Source organism: Amphibalanus amphitrite, unplaced genomic scaffold (genome assembly GCF_019059575.1).
Source record: "Amphibalanus amphitrite isolate SeventyFive unplaced genomic scaffold, NRLGWU_Aamphi_draft 000592F_arrow, whole genome shotgun sequence".
NCBI classification, from domain to species: Eukaryota; Metazoa; Arthropoda; class Thecostraca; order Balanomorpha; family Balanidae; genus Amphibalanus; species Amphibalanus amphitrite.
In genome coordinates this window covers 344,275-365,593 of record NW_024882086.1, presented here as the reverse complement: position 1 = coordinate 365,593, position 21,319 = coordinate 344,275, and the positions used below count along the sequence as shown (strand labels likewise).

The window sequence follows — 21,319 nt, the reverse complement described above, 5'->3', positions numbered from 1 at the left end:
GCCCTGCAATTCTGCATCCCCCGACTGTAGTTATCGCCCAGTGTTGATGAATTTACAGTCAGGCCTGAAATACATTTTTTCGTATTCCTAATATGCTACGATATAACACTAACAATATAAGAACACCGAGGATACAAAAGGCGTCTTTTTATTTCATCTACATTCAAATCGTTTTTGTCTATAATTTATATCTCAAGCTGGAATAATAAATGAAAATCATTTTGTAGTGAGGAGAGAGGCGGAGAGGTCCCAACTAAACGCTAAGACTCATCTAGCCTGCTCTGAAGTCAACTACATATTATGGGATTCATCACCCGAATCAAAATCAACGATATGCAAAATAATGCAGTGGCTCCAAATCACACACCATCCATTCTCATCTTTGCCTTCCACGTCGGTACACCAGGCGTCTAGCCTCACCGCTGGAGCGCTCTTTTAGTCTCCCGGGTGCACCGTCTAATGAAGCGCGGATGTCCACGCATCTGTCCCGGCAGCAACATCCGTCTATTAGTCGTCGATCGATGCCTGGAGCCGCCCGACGGCGACGACGACGGTGCGACAGACGGCAGAGGGTTCTTGAGCGCCTCTCGGCCGCTGCCCGCGGCGCTCCGCTGAGCCATAATCAGCCGGCATTCATGTCCCAGCCAGAGCGCTGTAATTGCGCGGAGGAGGGATGGTGCCATCAGCAGCGATGCCGTTCTCGGCACTTCCGCGTTGGTCTATACTGCAGTCAGGCTGCGTTATAGTGGAGGCGACTCAGCCGTCTGCGCGCAGAGCGGCTGGCCAGCCGGGGTCATTTCTGGCGCGGCAGCGGCGTTTGCGTGCGCCGGCACACGCAGCGGCGGATCCATATTGTCGACAGTCTGCCGGTGACGGCCGGCATTGACCCAGAGTCCGGCGGCGCGCCGGCCCGAGGGCCCACTCGGCGCGCGGCCATCGTGGTTCAACAGCTCTCGACGAGCTGCGCCAGCGGCCTGAACAGGAGCTCAGAGGGCGCCGCTCAGTTGGCTGAGGGGCGCCGCCGCCGGCTGTCGAGGGCGCTGAACGACCCGCCCAAACAGCTCATGTCAACTCATGTCACACACTTAAACGGAGAGCCGGCTATCAGGATGCAGACTGGCTGGCCTATTTCCAGCGCCGACAATTTATCCCAACAGGGATTTCTATTCTTAGATGTCGTTGAGAGCAACTATTATTCAATGCAATTGTTTCATTATCAAAACAAACGTTACGCAAATGTTCTACAATGTGCAGCTTTTCTACAGCATTCATTTAGCAGGAAAGTGATTGCTGACTCTCAATGATCGGCACGAATGGCCATTTCAATTGAAGTACCGATACACAAGGTCATTAAATCCATAGAGCACCGTGTTGCAGGCTACCTGAAATACCTATCCGACTTGACTTTTAAATGGCCGACTGTCAAATTGGAACGCTAATTTCTAAACCGAACATCCATCGTATCACAACTATTTCTTTCCATTTAGAAAGAAGAGAGATGTCTAAAGCCAGATGAGCCTCCCATCTTATCGAAACCCCCGCACGAAGGAAAGCAGACAGACACACAAACGGACGCACGCAGCCATCTCGAGCTCGGTCCAATCGCAGCTCTCAGCCGAAGACAAAGGGGACAATTAACAGCTCTCTGGGAGACGATCGTGGCGCTCCTGTCGAGCGGCGGCGGCAGTGGCGCGGCGCGGCAGCCGGTGTCGACAGTCGGCCGCCGGGGACGCGGCTGCTAATTTATGGCCGGGTCGCGTGTCGGCGACGGGAGACAATGCGCGCTGCCGGGCTGGGCCGTCGGCCGCCATGTTTTCAGCCGGCTCGTCAGAGCTCGGCTCTCAGCTCTGCCACCGGCATCACCAGAATAGCCAGCCAGCCGAGCGGCGCCGGGCTAAACGCGCCCGGACTGCGGCCATTGAGACGGTGCCGGTGGCGTCGGACCGGCCGCGGCCGACCGCGCCGCAGCCGCCGGATTATGCGCATTGCTGAAAGGCGCCGCCACTCGCCGGCGGGAGGAGACCTCTCCTAAGCCGGTCATTTGGACCCGCCTCGAGTCGGATGGCCGCCTTATCTTTATGCCGCTCGGAGGATCGAGTCCGCTCCGAAATGCAGCTCCGACGTGGGATGAATTGCTATACATGGTATGTCCTCCAATTCCACGTCACATCTTGCCCGATGCATTTGCAGGTCGGCGATGGAGCCCGGCTTTGACGGTGAACTGTTAACTTGGTGGGCTGACCGCTCTCCGTGGCGCAGCTGGGCCAAGGCTGACCAGAATGACGCCGCTTTTCTCTGAAAGGCTGAGGTCAGTCGGGCCGGGAAAATTCGCTGACCGGCTGCATCCCAATGCACCAGGAAAACCATAACATTGCTTAATTCTGGCACAGATCCTAAGAAAATAAAGTGAGCAGGGTAGAAAGTTTTATTCTTATAGCGCTCAATGATTATAGCTCGAGATGATACCGTCAGCAGTCAAGGTGAACCAAGGAACAAAGATTGATAGCGTAATTACCAGCCAGTACCCGCTGCTCGGCCATGTTAACTTACAACAGTGGGACCAGTGCCAGGAGGCGTTGAACCATCCTGCACAAGCATTAGTCACGCCTTTGGTCTCGCTCCTCTGGCACTGTCACTGCGCTGTCTTCCAGTCGCTCCATGAATCACTTTGGCACCGCTGGGACGCCGATCAACTTTGTTCGCACCGCGCTGACTCAGCGGGACTGTCACGCAGATATTGCAGACTGCTGTGACCCCGTTTCGGACCCTTGATCATAACCGTGCAATAAGTAATCAGAGCGTCATGCATTACTTAGGTATGTTTACTTCCACTCGAAGACCGCCATACATCTTCCATACTGCATCTTTTCGCCATCACAACGTTCAGCACTTCAGTGATAGACGAGGCCATGCATGGATATCGGCCCTGACTCTCATAGCATCCCCTCCCACCTCTGCAACGCCACGACCCCACCACCGCGGCGCCCCCACCGCCCCCACCTCCCCGCCCTACCGCTCAGTCCATATGGTCCGGGGAATAACGCCGACGGCGTCTGTGGGCGGAAATTACACGGCGCGTGGCGGAAATAGGTCCGGATCTGACACGGCTCGATCCGGTGAGCCGCGGCGCCGCAGAGGTCCCTGAGCGAGCAGAAACAGGGGCAAACAGCGCGTGACCTGCTTAGCTGCCTGGCTGGATGGGCCTCTCTGCAGTCTCACAGGCTGAGGAGGGGAGATAATCTTCCTGTTTGCTACGGAGACTTGCGGAAAACGTATCCGAGATCCGGTGGTTGCAAGGAAGTAATTTTGTTAAATTATCGCTGTGCGATAATTTGAAATAAAATTATTATGTTTCCTTCACAGAAAACAACCCACCTTCCATAAGGAGTGAAAAGCATCTGTTCGTTGTTTTAATTAACGAGCCATATCATTTCACACAACATCATAACTAGCTAACATAAATAAACGCACCCGTCACATCGTTCCAGAAAATTTGCTCTACCCGCCACAGACTCAGCGAGCGTGCGGGGTCGCTGTGCCGGGGTAACTGAGAGAGTACAGCGAGGTCACCGCGGCGGGTCACGTCCGTCCGAGAACACATGACGTCGGTGACGCCGGCGCCGCCCGCGGGACCGCTCAGTCACCAGATGGCTCCCGCGGGCCTCCTCCTGCCGCGGACGCGTCGCTCTCCGGGGCGTCGTTACCGACATCCGACTGATGTCAGGTGACGGCTGACACCCGGTCATCGTCCGGTGTCAGAAGGTCGGGCTGTAACCTTCTGACCCGGCCTTCGTCAACACCCGGTCACCGCTCGGTGTCAGGTCACCGTCCACAACCGGTAACTGCCCGTTATCATAAAGTTAACTCCGAAGTCAGAGAGTCATTATCCAGCCTCACCGCCCACCGTCCTGAACGTTCACCGACCATCTCCCACTACTAGCCGCCCGCTGCCCACCGCCGCCTTCCGGGACCCCTCGTCAGTCAGTCCCCCGTCCGGTACTATCACCTGTCCCCGCTCCGCCCGTCCTGAACGCAGGGACGGCCCTGACGGAGCAGTTTACCATCACCTGTCTCCGCTCAGCCCGCCTTGGACCCGCGGCCACGGCCTTGATGGAGCAGTTTACCATCACCTGTCTCCGCCCAGCCCGCCCTGAACGCGTACGGCCCTGATGGAGCAGTTTCGCACGCCGTAGCTCAACCGGCCGACGCTAAACGCTTCATGCTGTCACCCAAATGCGCAGTTCAGGTAATCGTGTCGGGGGTATTTCTGGCAGTTAGCTCATTTCACGTCTTCCCCGAAGACGAACAGCTATTCGCTGCTCCCGAGACGCCAATATTTGGAAATGAGCGGCATAATATAACGTTAATAATGAAGCCCAGCCTTCATTTTTTTACAGTTTGTCGGCAGCCTCTCATGCTATGCACACGCTGTTGACACTATCATAATAAACATCTCGGGCGGACAGCTCGTCATTCTCCGGTCGCGGATGTGTGTCGGCCATGCGTTGACGGGCTCCGGGCGGCGGGGGAGGACGCCACAATGCTATCAGCAGAGACACGGCTGTCCCGTCTGACTGGGGCTTTGTGCTGATGTCAGGAAAACTGCGATTCGCCGGCACACCCACAGCCCGGCTGTCAGAGAAGCAGTGTTCGGGTGGGACCCGCGCGGACGCTGTTGGCAGGTCCCGCAGCCGCCCGCACGACAGAAAAAAAAGACGGATGTGTACAAAAGACTCGCTGTTATACAACATAGAGGTGTGTGGAGAGGCGCCATCGCACACTACGCTATTGATGCTGGTGAAGTGTTTCTCAACAAACTCAACAAAGAAAGCCTAAACGAAACTACTTTTACTGCTCTGTCGTTCGCGTGGACCAAATTAGCTCATATCCTATGACGCTGAGATAGCCAGAGGGTAGCTTCAAGTCTGACATGACGCAGTAGCGACCTTTGCAATGACCTAAAGCAGCGGCGGCCTGTGTCTGTACTGAATCTATGCAGCCGTGACCTGTTTACACACCCACATGATGGAGCTGTGATCTGTGGCCTCACCTAATATAGCTAACACCTCTGACCTGTCCTTCTGGCCTGACCCAGCGACCAGGGTGACCTGTGACCTCACCTGATGCAGCGGCGACCTGCGGCCTGTCCTACTGACCTGGCCTAACCGTGACCAGTGACCTCACCTGCTGTAGCTGTGACCTATGACCTGTCCTTCTGACCTGACCCAGCTGTGACCTGTGCTGTGACCTCACCTGATGCAGTGGTAAGCTCCACGTGCCGGGTACTGTCGGGCGGCGCCATCACTACCGCGTGCTCCACGTACCGCTCCGCGCCGCCGCCGCCGCCACCCGTCGCTGAAACGGACAACCGGTCAGTTCATTAGATACCAGCTCGAGGGCGACTTGTGGTGTAATAGCATGGCCAAATATTCACGTGTACCTCGTTAACGGAGTGAGGAACCCGGAAAGACTGAAATGATCTGTCGTGTGATTTTAAAAGGATCAACAGAGGTTCTTCCACGGATTTGTTATTGTTATGCGGTAGATTTTCTACAGAAGTAAACTGGCGCCGTGCCACACAGACACACGAGCAGCTTTCCAACGATATCCGACTACGATTCCCTGACCCTGGAGCAAGGAATTGGCCTTCGCTCTGCTAACTCAGCATCTCTGTGTGCTCGGTCAACATCTCGAACACGACACTGGCCGCAAACTCGACCGGTTGCCAAGGCGACCACTCAGAACCTCTCCGGGGCGCCAACAGAGAGCCGCCGGTCGTCCATGAGACTGGGTCGAGCAGCTCCTCTCCGGAGGACACCGATCTGCTCTCGGGAACTGTTTGTCCAGCGGGGTCAGCTAGATCGAACACAAACACTCGGGCACCGATTACCGCGGACCGACGGGCGCGGTCACCGCAGACCGCAGCGGCCCGGCTACGGCCAGTCCAGCGTCAGAGGTCTGACGCGATCAGCGCGCAGTGTAGAGGCCTACAACGATCACTGCAGCGCTAGATGTCCGATCGTGATCAAAGAAGTGTCGGTGAAGTCAGTGCCAGCTGTCACAAGCAGCACAGTTTCATCGGCCCGGTCTTTGGCCCGGCCATGGGGGCAGATAGACATTGTCTGGGTCTAACTGCATGGGCGAATTCGAGCCCGATGACATCGGCACAAAGCAGACTCCGTGATTTTGGATATAAGCTGACACGAAGCCCGAATAGTCCTAGTAACATCCGCTATAGGAGCAGCCTCGGTGACATCTGGCGTAAGCCGTTCCCAGTACTTCCAGATCTAAACTGACCCAAAGGCCAAGATCTCCACTGACCCGCCCAGCAGCATAGAGCTGAACTGTCTCAGGGGACGCAGACTCGCTGAGTTCCAGGATCCGCAGACCACAGTTCACACGAATGCAGCAGCGTTTAACTGTTTTCGTGCTTCAGAGATTCTCGAAAAACGCGTCGACGCGGCCCTAATACAATTGGAGCAGGACGCCTCGTTTGCCTGTAAATGAAGCGAGCTGGGCGCAGACAGCACGTTCTGTAATCAAATAAGACGGCTGCAAATGTCCGTCGTTATGATCGCGCGTCGGAAGTGGTTCTGCTGCAGTCGACGAAATGGCGAGTTTTCTGAATACAAAAACACACGCGGAGCCGCATACGCATAGGTGACCGTATGCGTTTACGGCTAAAAACAAGAAATTTCGTCAACCTCACTCATAAACAGCTTGCTCGTAAGAAAAATAGGAAAGGTTCCAGCTGAACGTTCCAAGCATTGGACAATTAACATGTTCTCCATTCAAACTGATGGCGATCGTTTTTGCAATGCTTATGCACAAAAAAGCCTCCCCCGCATCTACGTCACGGTTTGTGCGCGTGCCACATTGATTACCCCGTCACTCCACGCAGTGGAGCACTAATTCAGCTCGTCCGGCGCAGTGCCCTCCTATTAATACTGATATAGCTCGCCGGCGGAGGGTCGGCCGCCAGCCGAGTGAGTTGTTTACAGGCCGGCAGTCTGTTCAATAGCTCACGCCGGCCGTGTTTGAAGATGCGCGCAGTGGAGCCTGAAGAGTCCTCCACCCCTCCCGCTGTTCACTGGCGTCCTGTCGCCAGCCCGCTACCAAATTAAACGGTAATAGGGGCCCACTGTTCAGCCGAGATTACAGCAGCAATAATTAGCTAAGTTCGAGAATGACGCTGTCGCGTTTTCTCAGGGCGGGCGAGTTTCGTTTGAAGCACCTCCTAGAACATAAATTGCTTTCGTCCGAGAAGTGTCTGTGACGGCGTCGTGTCGCGACTCGGCCGAGTGCGTCTGACGCGGGCCTCATTACCGGCTCACCGGGAGCGGGCGAGTCGTAAACCGAGTGTGTACGCACAGTTTATGAACACCACTCGGCCCGGCTCTCCCGGCCCTCCCCCGTTCGAGATTGATAAGGTTGAAGTGAACCCGAGGGAGCGGAGGGTCTCGTTAGTCGGTGTTCCCCCCCCCCCCCCCCATACCACCCCAGTGCTCCAGCTGACTGAGTCTGAATTGAGACGTCCGGATTGAACATTACGAGGCTGAGACAGGATAGAGTGGTCTGTGTGTATGCACTCGGATTGAGAACATGATTTGCGCCTAAATGCGGACATCAGGAACTCACTAGTTAGACTAGCTATGCAGTTAGAATGGCTTAAGTAGTTCTAAAATGAATTACAGAGTAATTTATCGTCTAAATTGAGCCTCCATATGGTTGACGCTCTGTTTTGGGAATCGATAAAAATCAGCATTGACAAATGGACGCTGCCCACCAAATCGGAATAAAATGCAATGTTCCACGCTTCTGAGTGCTGGCAAACAGAAGTCAAAAGAATCGATTACCGTAACTTTCAACATTAGGTAGCTTACAATTAAGTAAGATGCTTTACATGCAGTAGAAGAAACTCAATGGCAATTGCCGAGGAAACGTCAGTGCTGCAGCGCGCATGCTGACCATAATCATGTGCAAAGGTTATTAGTCGTAGTTTGTCATGACATGATGTTGATGTGGCCAATTTGTTGCACTACAGTTTCATCTAATGTGTAATAAATCATAGCGTGCATAATGCGCACGTAACTACATAAGCCATTATTTACTTTTAAACATACCCAGTTTGCTTTCGTGCAGTGTTTCCTATGTAATTATCACAAAACAACTGTTTATTATTACGACCATAACTTCTTTGTGACCATGTACCTATAGCGCAATAACATCAAATAACACAAAAAGTGTATGTAATAGCTCTCCAGCAGCGCAACACAATTCTGTTGATTGTGACGCCCGATGATGTTGACGCCCGACGCACGCAACACTGAAGTGTCGAACATCGGCCGAACAACACCCGGCCAGATGCATTAGGTACCGGTAATGACTCTTCGACGATGAGACCTTACTTATGGACACGCTCGCCACCAATGTCGTTACGACGGCACGTGCTCGATTTGGCGGCAAATATTAGCAGCTACGTAAGTACACTAGCGAGTGACAGCAAAAAGTGGGCTGTATATGCACATGCAGTCCACTTTGCGATTACGTTAGGTGGTGGGGTATTTCATTTTTCAGCCTAGCCTATCAATGGGATACAATGGCAAATAATGTTTGAAATCAATACTGTCAAACATCCACACATATCAATTTCTTAAAATGAAGGTAACTATTTGGTTCAGTGGATATTTTAGAAGTTTAGAGGTAATAAAATAAAACCACTGCCTACTAGAAATCGACTATGTCGCGCTTTCATGTTTGATCTCACATGAACGCTGCCTTGAATAGATCCTTTCAACGAGTCCATCACCGTAACCTCAGGGAAGGGTTTACATAAGATCTTCTTTTGTAGCAGCCAAACCACTTGATTCAACGCGCCAATATGTAAGTCTCTGCCATGCACTACTCTACGTCAGTAAGAAACAGTAGTTTTTGTCTCTGCCAATCCGAAGTACGAGTATAACTTTCAACAGCCCTCCTCACCTGCAAAGTATGCCATGAGCGCGAGCAGCAGGACCGAGAGCACGGCCAGGCAGGCGGTGGCCAGCCGCCAGCTGCACCGGTAGCGGCACTCGTCCTTCAGCTGGTTCCTCTCGGGTGAGTAGGCCGGCGGCGCCACGTGGTGACACAGGTTGGTGCGCTGCGCCGGGTAGACGGGCATCACCAGCGGCATCACTGGCTCGGAGGAGCCGCCCTTCTGACCGCCGTCCATCACGAGTCTGAGGGAAAGAATCAGAAAATTGGGTTAGGTGGGGGGTGGTTTTGGAGTCAGATGGGCCAGTGGTGAAGTCCTAAAGGTCACAGCTCAGTGACGCTAGATCAAAGCTGCGAAGAGTGATGCTGAATTTTGGCCCTCCAGCAGTTGAAAGTAACAAGACCCGCCTTGAAAAGAAAGCAATAACTGCGGAAAACATTGTCAGTGTCCTTCGCAGATAAATTTTGTTGCCGCCTTTTCCAAAGAAAAGACGCACCTATTCAGTAAATCCACTGAACATCCAGCAGCTGCGTCACAGGGAAGAGCATAGATGTTGTTTGCACACAGCGTAACGCCGGAACCCGGCTGAGCTGAATGACGTGACGGCCGCTGACAGCCAGTTGACGTGCGGCTTCAAAACGTCTCCCGGTGACGCCGGTGGGTTTGACAGCCGGATGACAAGTCACTGAAGTGGCTCGCCGCGCCACTCACTCATCACAAGATGATGTTCTGCCTCCTTGCCCGAGAAACGGCGATCAAATGTGAGCCAGATTGGCTGTGGCGCTGCCTGAAGTCAGGCGCAACCGGTGATTAGTTGATATGACTAGTTGCATTTTGCAGCTTCGCATAAATTATGCAATGATCATTTTGGCATTGTTGACATTAGGATTGTTCACAAGCTAGTGAAAATACTGCGGATGAATGCGGAATCTCCTCGCTGCTGCACTTTGATGAAAGAAGCAGTTGACTGCGAACACATTTGGTCCCGAGTGTAAAAATAAACAGGATCATTTTTCAATCCACAATAACCGGATAACATGTTTACGACGGCCGATACGTTACGATAAGAAATTGTTGCAGGTCGCACGGCGTGAGATTAGGTCGGTTCAGCGTCCTGCAGAAGGCCGGGCAGCAGCAGCAGCAGCCGCGTCCATCATACTGCGAATGAAGCCGGAGCCGCAGCTGCTACCGTTTACCGCGCCGACGGCCGCAGCCAGGCCGTGCTGAGAGAGCGGCGCCGCAGCGAACGCCCGTAATCACCGGTACTCGGCGCCGTATACAACTCTGTTTGCGTTTCCGAAAAAGCGCGAGCAGCGCGCGCTAATTGACATGAATGGCTGCGGTGATCGAGTTTGGCGCGCTGGCGATGGGCCAAGCGCGGCTCATTTCGGCCACTTGTCCCCGCGCCGCCGCGCCGGCTGGTGAGCGCACTCGGCACTCGGCACTCGGCACTCGGCACTCGGCACTCGGCACTCGGCAGACGCCAGACGCTGCAGCCAAGCGCGAGATGAAAAACGAATTGCAGGATTCTGAATGGGAAAGAAAGGAAGGTGAAATGAGAAACAAGATGAAAAGACGAGAAGAAAAGAGAAAATGGTCTTAAAGCGGATATCAAATACCGATAACAAATAAGAGGGGAATGTGATAATGGCGATTGGCGCAAGTTTTTCTCGCCAAGACTCAATAGTAGGTGAAAAACGGCCAGTGCCCTTCATGGGGAGCATTGTAAGTTGTAACAACGCCCTATAAAACCGATATGCCGCGCATGCCAGGTCACAAGCTCTAGTTATTTTTATATTTCGCAGTCTCTGCAATGGAATCCCCTACAGCGGAACCCCTAACGGAATCGCGTGACAGCAACGCACTTTTAAAAGCTCCTCCAGCGATGAAAATTGAGCCCGCAGGAGAAGTTGCCGTTTCTGTCCTCCATCAGCGAATGGCGGAGGACAGCTGACGGCGCCGACACAGTGCCTGATGACACTCCCCCCCTCCGTCACCCCCCCCGGTCCTCCCAGGCCGTCCTAAGTCGGGCCATCTCACAGCGCAATGAAGTGCGGCCCGGAATTGTGATTGATGGTGCCAGTGCTGGCCGGTGACTAATTTCAGGCGCGGCTGGCGGCCCAAGTTCGGGCCGTCCAGTGCCGCCGGCGGCGCCCAGAGCGGCTGGAGGGCACTAATGAACTGCCCTGCTGATGATGGGGCAATCACCAGCACAGGGCCCATGGGCGGAGAGGGCAAATATTCAAACTGGCTGCCTGAGCTTTGGCCAGTATTCAGCCGTGGAGACTGGAGGCGAGCCAAGAGACATAAAGGCTGAAAAAAATGATAAATTTGATATGAATTGCTCTGGGACACATTGCTGGTAGAATGCTTGTAAATGAGAGATGGTTAAGCTGTGATTAGGTCACTGTGCACAAAATTAATGAATTTTATACAGAAAGTGGTCAAAGGAAGAACCATGTCAAGATAAGCGTACAGCCCAAAAAGTCAAGTGATATCACTCTAGTATGTTACAACTGGCAGCACGACGTGCGTTCTACTCGTATTACCGCAAATGACAAAGGGTTTCTTTACTAGCGGCGCCATTGAAATGGAGTTTCGGTGCGCTGCTACCTCAATGGCGTATTCCCAGTGGGGCGCTATTCGACTTTGATGTGAGACCTCTTGGTTGAAGTCTTTCATTTCAGGAAGTGGAGTGCTATTGCAATATTCCAGACAGTTACCGCCCACTTAACCGGCACAAATAGCTCATGAATGATATACCGTTTCTGCGGCCTCCTCAAATTACACCAATCAAGACCCTAGCATTCCTCCAAACGACTTCGTCAATTCCGTCCAGCTCGCTCAATAAAAAGTATACCTACCGGCCATACGATGAGTGCTGCAGCCGAGGGAGCCTGTGCACCTTCAGGGGGCTATCGTGCGCGATAGCGCCGGGTTGATACCGACAGAGTCTCCTCCCTCGGAGCCAATAATTCATACAAACAGTAAGTGACGACCCCCGTGGGAAATCAGGCCGCTTTACACGGCGGCGGGCCGTGCGGGGCCCTCGGCGACCCTCATACACCGCCGCCGACCGGCGCAAACACTCCGTAACGGGGTGCCAACTGCCGCGCCAACACGCCCAACCATTCATAATTGGACTCATTCTTTTTGGAAAATAACCGGCCAGCTGATATTCGAAGCGGGGTTTTCAATTGCCAGCCGGAGTGATGAGTCAATATTTGGCAGCTCATCACTTTCAGCACCAGTTCCGCATTTCAGCGTCGAGAATTTATGCGCCATTGCCGATAGGAAGTTCGAACGGAATAGCGAAACAGTATATTTAGTTCCACGTATAGCTACCCAATATAAGTATCGTCGGCGTCGTTTATAACACCACTCGGGACAGTTGGAACCGATGCAGACATACGTGTAGGTGTGTATGGGCGGACTGACCTGGTCTGCGCCCCGTTTAGGCTGGCGTAGGTGTCCGGTTCGCTCGGATTGTACCCCCGCAGAGGAGAGGGGCCCATGTGGGACCTCGGACTGCCGGGAAGCCGGTACTCTGAAAGGAAAATACAAAACACACGTCAGGTGGTGCATGTTCAACAAAGAAGCGGTAAATATGAGCGTCGGAAGACGTAGAAACGGACATGTGTATTATTTTACCGCATAGTCCAGCTTGCGTTCATCCTTATCATGTTTGTTACTCTTATCGGATTAGGAAATATACATATTGTCCTTTGGGCCAAACATGACCTGCTGCAGAAAGACGGATCATGGGGACAAGCGCCTAGACCCACATGAGCCAGATCTTTTTGATCTGCAGCTGCTTCATTCAGCCTCGGACATATACATACAAGGCTTTTAAACCCAATCCCTGCTGACCTGACGGACTGGGCAGGTTGACGTCGCCGTCGGAAGGGTAGCCCGCCTGCAGTCGCTGTAGAGAGCGCACCGCCTGGTGAGAGGAGGGGCCGCGAGACGGGACCTCGGGCGGCGCCGGCTCCGGCGGAGTGTGCAGACCTGGCAGACGGAGAGCATAGACACCGGGTCATGCGTGCGTCGTTTAGCATTTATTCATCATGACGTTCGTTATCCAACATCATTTATGGTCTGTCTCGTCACGTGTTCACTGCCTCGCAACGAAGCCGTCGGAACGTTGTCGGACTGAATGATCGAGGGATTTCGTAGCTGACTGAAATCCGCAGCACGCCGTGAGACGAAATCTTGACAAACTTCGCCATTCGCCAGCTTTATTATTAGCCTAATGTCGTTCCTAGCCGACTCGGCCCGCCCGCCGTACCGCCGCCGCCTCCCTTCGCCGGGCGAGGCTCGCCATCATTTCCACCAAACTAATCAGGCGATTTCCGCTGCCGACGACGTCCTGCAATTAATGCGGCGACTTTTACGGGCACGCACGCTGCCGCCGGCTGTTTTCCGAGTGAGCTGGCATCACTGCGGTCCGCCGTTACACCACATATTTCTGCAGCGCCGCCGGGTCTGCGGGCAGCCGGCGCGGCGCGGCCGACAGGGGCGAGGTTCCGCGCTGGCTGACGACCTCTCGGCTCTCCCCTCCCCCCCCGCTGGGAGATAGCCGAGACGAGCAGCGGGGTGTCATCATCATCCACGACCGCTGCTGCCGTCCCAACTTTGTTAATAAATCATGCTCGCTATTATGCCGCGAACCATTTGATACTGTGGCTTTGATGCTACCAGCTCGACAATCAGGAGATTGCATGCAAAATTCAGAAATAAATGGAGCGTCTCTTGTGAGGAAGTCCTGTTCCGTGTCAATGTTTAAGTAGGTTTGGTGCCAACGCACAGCAAACTCCTTAGTCTGGGATCCGTCAAGCGAAACTTCTGATGAATTTAGAATCGGTGTAAATACGGAGCTTATCAAAAGTTGTTTCACTTTAAACACAATGCCAGATGTGAGGTGTTGCGTGCGCATCTTATGAGGGAATTAAAGAGGTCCTTTTACCAGTGCAGTGGCATTAACGCCAACGATTGCCAGCGTAATGCTGATAATTTTAGACCATGTATGGTTTACCATATATTTCGTATTAAATATATTTATCATTCAATATCACTTTGCCGGTGGTATTCATTAAGCTCCTTTTGTCACCGATCAAACTTTGTTACAATAAAAGATGTGAAATGGGATTGCATTTGCCCTGCTTAATATTCAAATGGTCTTCGAAAACCTATTATCCCTCGCATACTTTCCATACGTGTGAGTACATTTTTCACACCCTTCTAACCCCGTTATTCTGCGACAGAATAAAATGCTACCCTTTTCCCGACCGCGGGCCAAAGAAGCGAAAATTTCCGTGTGACAAAACAGTAATTTCAGCGGTCGATAATAGCCACCCGGGGCGCGGACAAAAGGCTGCGTCAGACCGAATTCACAGCGATTTATTTCCCGGGGGTTTCTCTAACTCAATTTGGGATGCTGCTCCGGCCGAGTACATTTCGGCAGCGGCAGACTCGGGTGACGAGTGAGTGGCTGAAGGGGAGAGGGTCAGTCCGCCGGGGGTGTCGGCGACAGCGCGCCGGTCGAGACCGGCCACCGACAGACAAATGTTCTCGGCACGCCGCCGGGCCGCAGCCATCAGCACCGAGAGCTCGATGGATGGTCGGAGGAGGGGAGCGCCGTAACCAAGACGCAGCCCCGGCCAGAGGCAGAGAGTGTTCGGCAGTCCGCCCTCGCCGCCCCGTGGGCGCTCCGCCCGCCAGGAAGACGGACGATAACAGCCTCCCAGTCACCAGAAACAAATGAGCCAAAATACGGACCAGTTTAAACTCACCGCCAACAATGGCTCCTTCCGGACTTCCAGATTCAAACAGATAGCTTTGTAGGAGCGGCACAGCCAATTTCAGATACCGAAATGGAGCCCCTGAGGATGAGATCCTATTGCAAGGCGTAATTTGACGATATCGTTACCCGTAGCATGCCGTAGCCCATAGATTGCTATCAGCACAATGGTTGATAAGACCGGACCGGGAAGGAAACGCTGTCTTTCACAGCATATTCTCCCACTTTCAGCGCTGCCAATGACTTTTCCTTGCTGCCAAGATTCCTTACATCTAATACCCGAACGCTGTATTCATCTAATTTTATGACCGATCATCTGCTGGATCGTGAATATTAAATTATTCATGACATTGATACTAACAGAAAAATCATTCAAACCTTAATAAAATATCATCCTTTGCAGTCATCTTAACTGTCCCATTTTACCGCGTCAAATTACCGTCAGAAGTAACGGATAAGTAGCTGTTTACCTTGACGGTTTTCCATCGCATAAAAATCTTTTAGCTTTAATCGCTCTCAGAGATGAAAAATTAACCAAAGAAGATATTCGAAAACTATTAACACCAAGCTCAACGACTGTTGAAACGCGACTTGCGCATTATTCTTCAACGCTTTATCAGGAAAGCTTTCAACATCCCTCGCCGCTTTGCCGGGTGACCCACTTCCAGCGCAGCCGTGCGGCGGAACTCACCGCTCTGCAGCTGCTCCATCTTGCAGCGCATCTCGCTCTCGGCGTACGTGGTCGTGTCCGAGTTGTTATCGGACGAGCTGAGCGAGCCGTGTTTGTGGCCGCGCCTCCCCCGTCGGCCCAGCGACTGGTAGATGCCCGACGAGACCGGCTTGGAGGCATAGTGGAGTTGGTCGGCGCGGTCTCGACCAGCCAGCTCACTGGAGAAGGTGGAGCCTGACCGACCGCCGCCGAACGAGCCCGGGTAGCCGGCCAGGTCGCGGGAGGTCAGGTCACCCGACTTGGCCGGCTGGAGGACGATGGAGGCCGGCGGACCCGCGCCATCCGGACCTGTGCAGACAAAGGAGTTTGAGGGTTACATTCCAAGACGTTAGTAAATGAGTATGTCGCCAAAGCGGCACCACTAACACCTACACAGTAAACATTCCTCTGATCAAGTCGTGGTGAAAGACAGCGGCGAAGAAGCTTACATATAAAACAAATATTGCTCTTGCACCGTTTCTTAACTGGGAGGCATCCTGGCAACGGTTACAACAGTACCACAAAAAAAATGAAGGGAAAGTTTAGGTTGATAACTTGGTACTTGGTAGGTTGGTAGGTAAAACTCGTTGAAAAATTTGTTACCAGTTGAAAAGGTGTTTCTCCACATCCGCTTAAACGCAAAGTTTACGCCGTAGCAGCTGATGCTTATTCTCGTGCTCCCAGCCGTGCAAATTTTCGGAACACCATTGAAGTGATGTTTAACTCATCAAACTACTGCATAAGCCATCGACAAGGCCTCTGGATTTACATTTCCCAGGGAGAAATAGAGGAGTCCGAGACCGTATTAAAATTAAATGCGGCACCATTCGTTGAATTCGGAGGGCAACTTCAAATGAGGTCGGTAACACTGCGTGTTATACCATACAACACGAACAACTTTTGTGTTTCAGTGTTATAAGTGGGTGCGAGTATGAAAAACATCATAGGTTATAAAGTTTTTGAAGACCATTAATTAACATTTGAAGGACCTGACGTTTTTCATAAATATGAACAGGCTTGAGATGTTTGATTTCTAAAGAAATTTTAAGCGAGTCTCTTTTGGAGATCTTGAAATCGTTCAACGCTTTGCTCTGTTGACCCAACATCAAACATTTTACTTGAGAGGAATACTTTACTGAAGAGGGCGACATTCTCTGATGTTGAGAGCTTGAACTAATTCGATGCACTGAGGATGCTAATTAAGGGCTGTCTTGGATGAACCGAGCGAGACGATTGCTTACATAATTAATGAAAGAACACCATGTAATCCCGTTTTAAAAGCATATTGCTCCTCATTATAATGAACATATTACCAGGTTAAATAACGGGCACATTACTACAACGTAAAAACTTAAGACCATTAAACACGCTTAAATGGTTGCAAACTTCATCCAAAGACCAACAATAACTGCTTAAGCACTCAGAAGACTTTGTTGTTGTTCATACTTTCACTGCACATTGCATCCCGTTCTCCTCTGTCCGGCGTGCCATCCAGTCTCGTCCACCCTCGCCGGTCGCCGCTGCTGCGTGTGTCGCACGCGCGCCGTTTGTGCCTTTCCGGCCATCGCGTCCCGGTGCGCCACCATCCGTCTCTGTCCCCGGCCAGCCCGGTGCGTATCGAGCGAGCCTCGCCGGCCCGACCTGGGGCCACGCGACTCCTCCGGCGTGGAGCGTCGGGTAGCGCCGGCGGCAGCGTCTGACCTGCCCCACCTGACTCCGCTGACACCCTGTAATCCGGGGCTCACCCTGACGGCTCGGCAGAGACACCGGAGGCCGACCGGGGCGGCCGACAGCTCGGCCCGCCCCCGCCCCCGCCCCGCACGACCCCTCCACCCACCCTCGTCCGCCCCTGCATCCACCTATATCAGCCTGTAGCAGACTGTGTGGAAATGTGGTCATAAAATTACATTTGGGTGGTAGAAAACTAAAACAAGTCAACAACCGATGTTGCAGTTGAAAAGAAGGATAGATAAAAATATTGCTTATTCAGTCATCACATTTTCAATTGAACAAAAGAAGCTTCGGACCGTTGGCGCGTACCATTGCATAACCAACTATAATTGAAGTCCATTTATAAATAGTGTGGACTGGAATTAAGTCTATTTCTGTTGGGTATTTACAAAGCTTGAAGTATCAGCCCAGAAACGTGGGAGTGTCGATGTCGATTTATCAAACAGCTATCATACAAATCATGCTAATTCGGGAGACTATAAATATCCTCGCAATACTGCCTATGTCAGAATTATGAATGTTAATGAGCTGAATGGCATTCCCTTCCCAATTAAGCGCTAAATTAAATGGCTCATAAGTAAGACCGTAGTCCATGTAAATTGAATCAAGATTGCCATTTATGAACGAATCAGGCTGGCTCTCAGGTCTCAGTTAGTACCTACTCGCGGCCCTACCCATTTGGAGCCCTTTCGATCGGGCATGAATTCAGTTCGTCGACGTCCGGTCCGCCAAAACTCCCATTTGTATGCAAAACCTGCGGCAGCATTCACACCGGGGCTCAAATTTTCGCCAAACATACCATCCTGCGTGGCATAATTCCGCCCTCAAATATCCTTTTTATGCCGGGTTATTTCCATAATTCCCATCGGATGCGAGGGACTTTGGTCGGTTGATTTGAGCGGTCCGCAGACGGCGGAGCTGCTGGAGAGGCTCGCGGCGCGCGGCAGACCTCGGAAGTGACAGGTCAATTATGCACTAGAATAGGGGCACCGATAAATAATTCAGTCCTGCCGCGCTGCAGTCCGTAGAGACATGCTAATAACATCAGAGGACGGCGGCGGTCGCCGGGGCGATGATAATTCAGCCGCTCCTGCAGCGCCACGAGAGGCGACCGCTGTAGGCGGCAGGTCCACATGGCTTCACTTGGAGACAGGCCACCTCGCTCCTTGGACGGGACGCAATGCAGCAACAAATGCCACAAGACAACACAACATCTGGTGTTTTCACGAACAACTAAAACCTAGCTTTATTCACATCTTAGAGCCATGTTATTCTTTCATACTTAAATTGCATTATACTCAGCAATAAAAATGAAAACAACAGCGTTTTGAAAATAAATTCATTCAATCTCGTTTCATATTATTGTTTACAGCACTAACATCGTTTAGCCCCACTGACCGGAAAGCGCCCGCATCTTGTGTGCGCGCTTCAGTGGTCGCTGCGGAAATTCACGACCGAAATCGCCTTTAAATTCCAATCAGGGTCGGCGCGGCGACTCTGCTCAATCTCGCCGGTCGTGCCCGCTCGGCGGTCGGCCGCTTTTTTCGGCCATCGCGGCGAGACGCGCACTGTAATTGTCTCCCGCAGGAAGGGTGATTTATATTGGTGGCAGGGCGCGCCGCCGACCACCGACCGACCGACCAACCGACCGAAAGGTCTCCCAAACGTGGACTGGCGATGGCGTTTTGAATTTCTGAGGAAGCCGTTGTCTTCATTGAAGCCTGTCAAGAAGTTATATTATGTATGAACTATGACTTATTAAAAGCTTCTGTTTTTTATATAATGTGTTGACTAATGATAGTTCGGCTATTACAATAAAATCACTCAGCCAAGACAATGTGCTTATGCAATTCCTTCAGAGATAAATATCGACTATGTTTTGCGGATTTTATTGAACCAATATCTCATTACTTCAACAGCATCATTCCAGCAGACCCTCATACAAACCTCCCCCTCAAGAAACAACACATGCTCCTATCCAACTCTGCTTTTCGCTGTAACCTGCAGTGACCCATTGTCGCTCGGTCCTTGACCCAACCTCACGCAGCGGTCCGTATGATCGGGGTGACGGTCTGAGCCACCCGCGCCAGCCGGGAGCGAAATTTACCGCCCCTCACCAGCCTACCAGCAGAGTCGGCCTGACCGCGACCACTCCGGGAACCTCAGCACCACAGAGCAGACCAGACGGCCCGTATAAATGCATGTGAAATGTGAGGGCCGCCGCTCTAGGTGGCAGCCGCCTATCGGGCCCGGTCAGGTGGAAAACCCGATTGGCCGCCGCTCGGATGGAAACGTTCCCGTTCTGATGGGAGGAGCGGGTGCACCGGGCGGCCTGTCCGAGTCAGGGGTCTGCCGAGATAGCGCGGCGCTTCAGGGCCGAGCAGATGGAGATGGCTTTTGTATGAATATGCAACAAAGAAAGGCCGCTGAACAAACGGAGCGTGGGCGAAGGGGAGTTTGAAAGACTAAAAGTTAGCTACATTTGACATCAGTTGCACAGGAAAACGACATAGCTACTTCGGAGCAAAAGAGATACTGCAAATATAATTTTACAGAAAAGCTGTACGACCACCGCGTCAAATTGCAAAAATAATCAGTTTCTTTTCTACTACGTCCGATTTACATTGGCCGCACAGCAACCAACATCCCATCCTTCGTCGCTAGCTTCATTAATGAGGGAACATCCTCTTTCCTTTGACCCACATCCCCTCCCTCACCGCTCGCTCAGTCTCTGGCACAAGCATCTGCCTCCCCTCCCCTCCCCTGTTCTCCGCAGTGACCGCGCTGACTCCGCGGTAGCTGGGGTCGCCGGTCACCAACCTTTGCGGTCGGACAGCGTGGGGCGGTCACAGAGAGCATAGACCAATCAGACGGTCTGGCACACTAATTACCGGCACCAAACCAGGAGGAATAATGGCATCCGGCGAAACAGCCGCCGACTGATCCAATTAATCAGCCATCGTCTACAGGAGAGCGCACTTGAGCAGACCGACAACTGGCCGCCAGCCGAGCGACAAGTCCTAATTAAAAGAGACGGTGGACAGTGGCCGCTCGTCGCCAAACTCTCCCAGGAGTCACCTCCAGATGAGATGAATTGAATCGACAATAGGACTGTTCTGAAAATTAGCCATTATAAAACTCTTGTAAGAAGAGCAGGGTGGATGGATTTGTACTACTTGTAAATTCAGCACTTACGGCGGCTGATTATCGAACGTCTTACTAATTACTGTACATATGTTAGATAGCTTACGATCGGCGAAATGAACTCACATGCTAAGCCAAGGTATATCAAGGTATATCTAGATGGAACGTTCATCATCAATGAATCGCATGCTCTAAAAAAATGACTCGTTACGCTGTTGCCCAAATTGCTCGAGCAGCATACCCTTGGCTTTCATTTCGGGTAAAACAGTCACCCATCTAGCTGACGATGCCCAGTATGTTTCTGAGCGCTGACCGTCGGTCCACTAAGTTTGCACGTACCAGACATGGCCCAGTTCCCAGCCTATTGCATTACAGGGCCGGCGGGCTAGTGGCGGCAGTCTGTTGGATGTCAAGTGCACCCGCCCTGACTGGATCAGACAGACAGACAGACAGACAGTGACAGACAGACAGACACAGTGGGGCTGGGACTGGCACGGAGGCGGGGACGGGAGGGGACAGGATAGGCAGGGGGATCCCGGATCACGTTCTGTGGGAGTATAGACGGGGGGAGAGCTATGTATATACCAGCATCTGTGCGTGACAGCCCAAGGAACTTAAAGGGACAGTATCATCGAAAAAAAAAATCAATGTATGGAGCTGATTTTTTTTACTAGCATTTCTTATTTTTCTGAATCAGAAAAGAATAGTTTGAGGACCGAACTCGGTGAAAAATATTTTTTCATGAGCGAGTCATTTTCATGAGCGAACCAGGGCTGGTAAAGTGTTATGTCCTATTGACGTCGTCGGGGACACAGTACCAGTAAAAGTTCAAGTACCCGGGGTCAAAATTACCACATTTAGGCCGTTTTCACGACGGAACTTTCGCAGAGGAACTTATTTGATACCTAAAAAGTACCTACCCTTAGAGGCCTTAACATCCCTCAAACTGAAATATTTTATG

General features: G+C 52.2%; 2 protein-coding genes across 3 annotated transcripts in view; both read right to left on the bottom strand.

The window, feature by feature from the left end:
• LOC122394458 (teneurin-m-like) overlaps window positions 1-9,217 on the bottom strand; it is a 64,258-nt gene extending 55,041 nt beyond the window's left edge. For both annotated transcript variants that reach the window (XM_043391347.1, XM_043391348.1), the window contains exons 1-2: window positions 8,983-9,217; window positions 5,254-5,355 (exon numbers count right to left, since the gene is read on the bottom strand). In XM_043391347.1, the coding sequence (XP_043247282.1) occupies window positions 5,254-5,355; window positions 8,983-9,211 (331 nt within the window). In that variant the 5' untranslated portion in view covers window positions 9,212-9,217. The remainder of the gene's footprint in view (window positions 1-5,253; window positions 5,356-8,982) is intronic.
• A 2,030-nt stretch (window positions 9,218-11,247) lies between these two features.
• LOC122394457 overlaps window positions 11,248-21,319 on the bottom strand; it is a 58,768-nt gene continuing 48,696 nt past the window's right edge. Inside the window, exons 4-7 of the mRNA XM_043391345.1 lie at window positions 15,466-15,792; window positions 12,845-12,982; window positions 12,413-12,521; window positions 11,248-11,260 (exon numbers count right to left, since the gene is read on the bottom strand). Of these exons, the coding sequence (XP_043247280.1) occupies window positions 11,248-11,260; window positions 12,413-12,521; window positions 12,845-12,982; window positions 15,466-15,792 (587 nt within the window). The remainder of the gene's footprint in view (window positions 11,261-12,412; window positions 12,522-12,844; window positions 12,983-15,465; window positions 15,793-21,319) is intronic.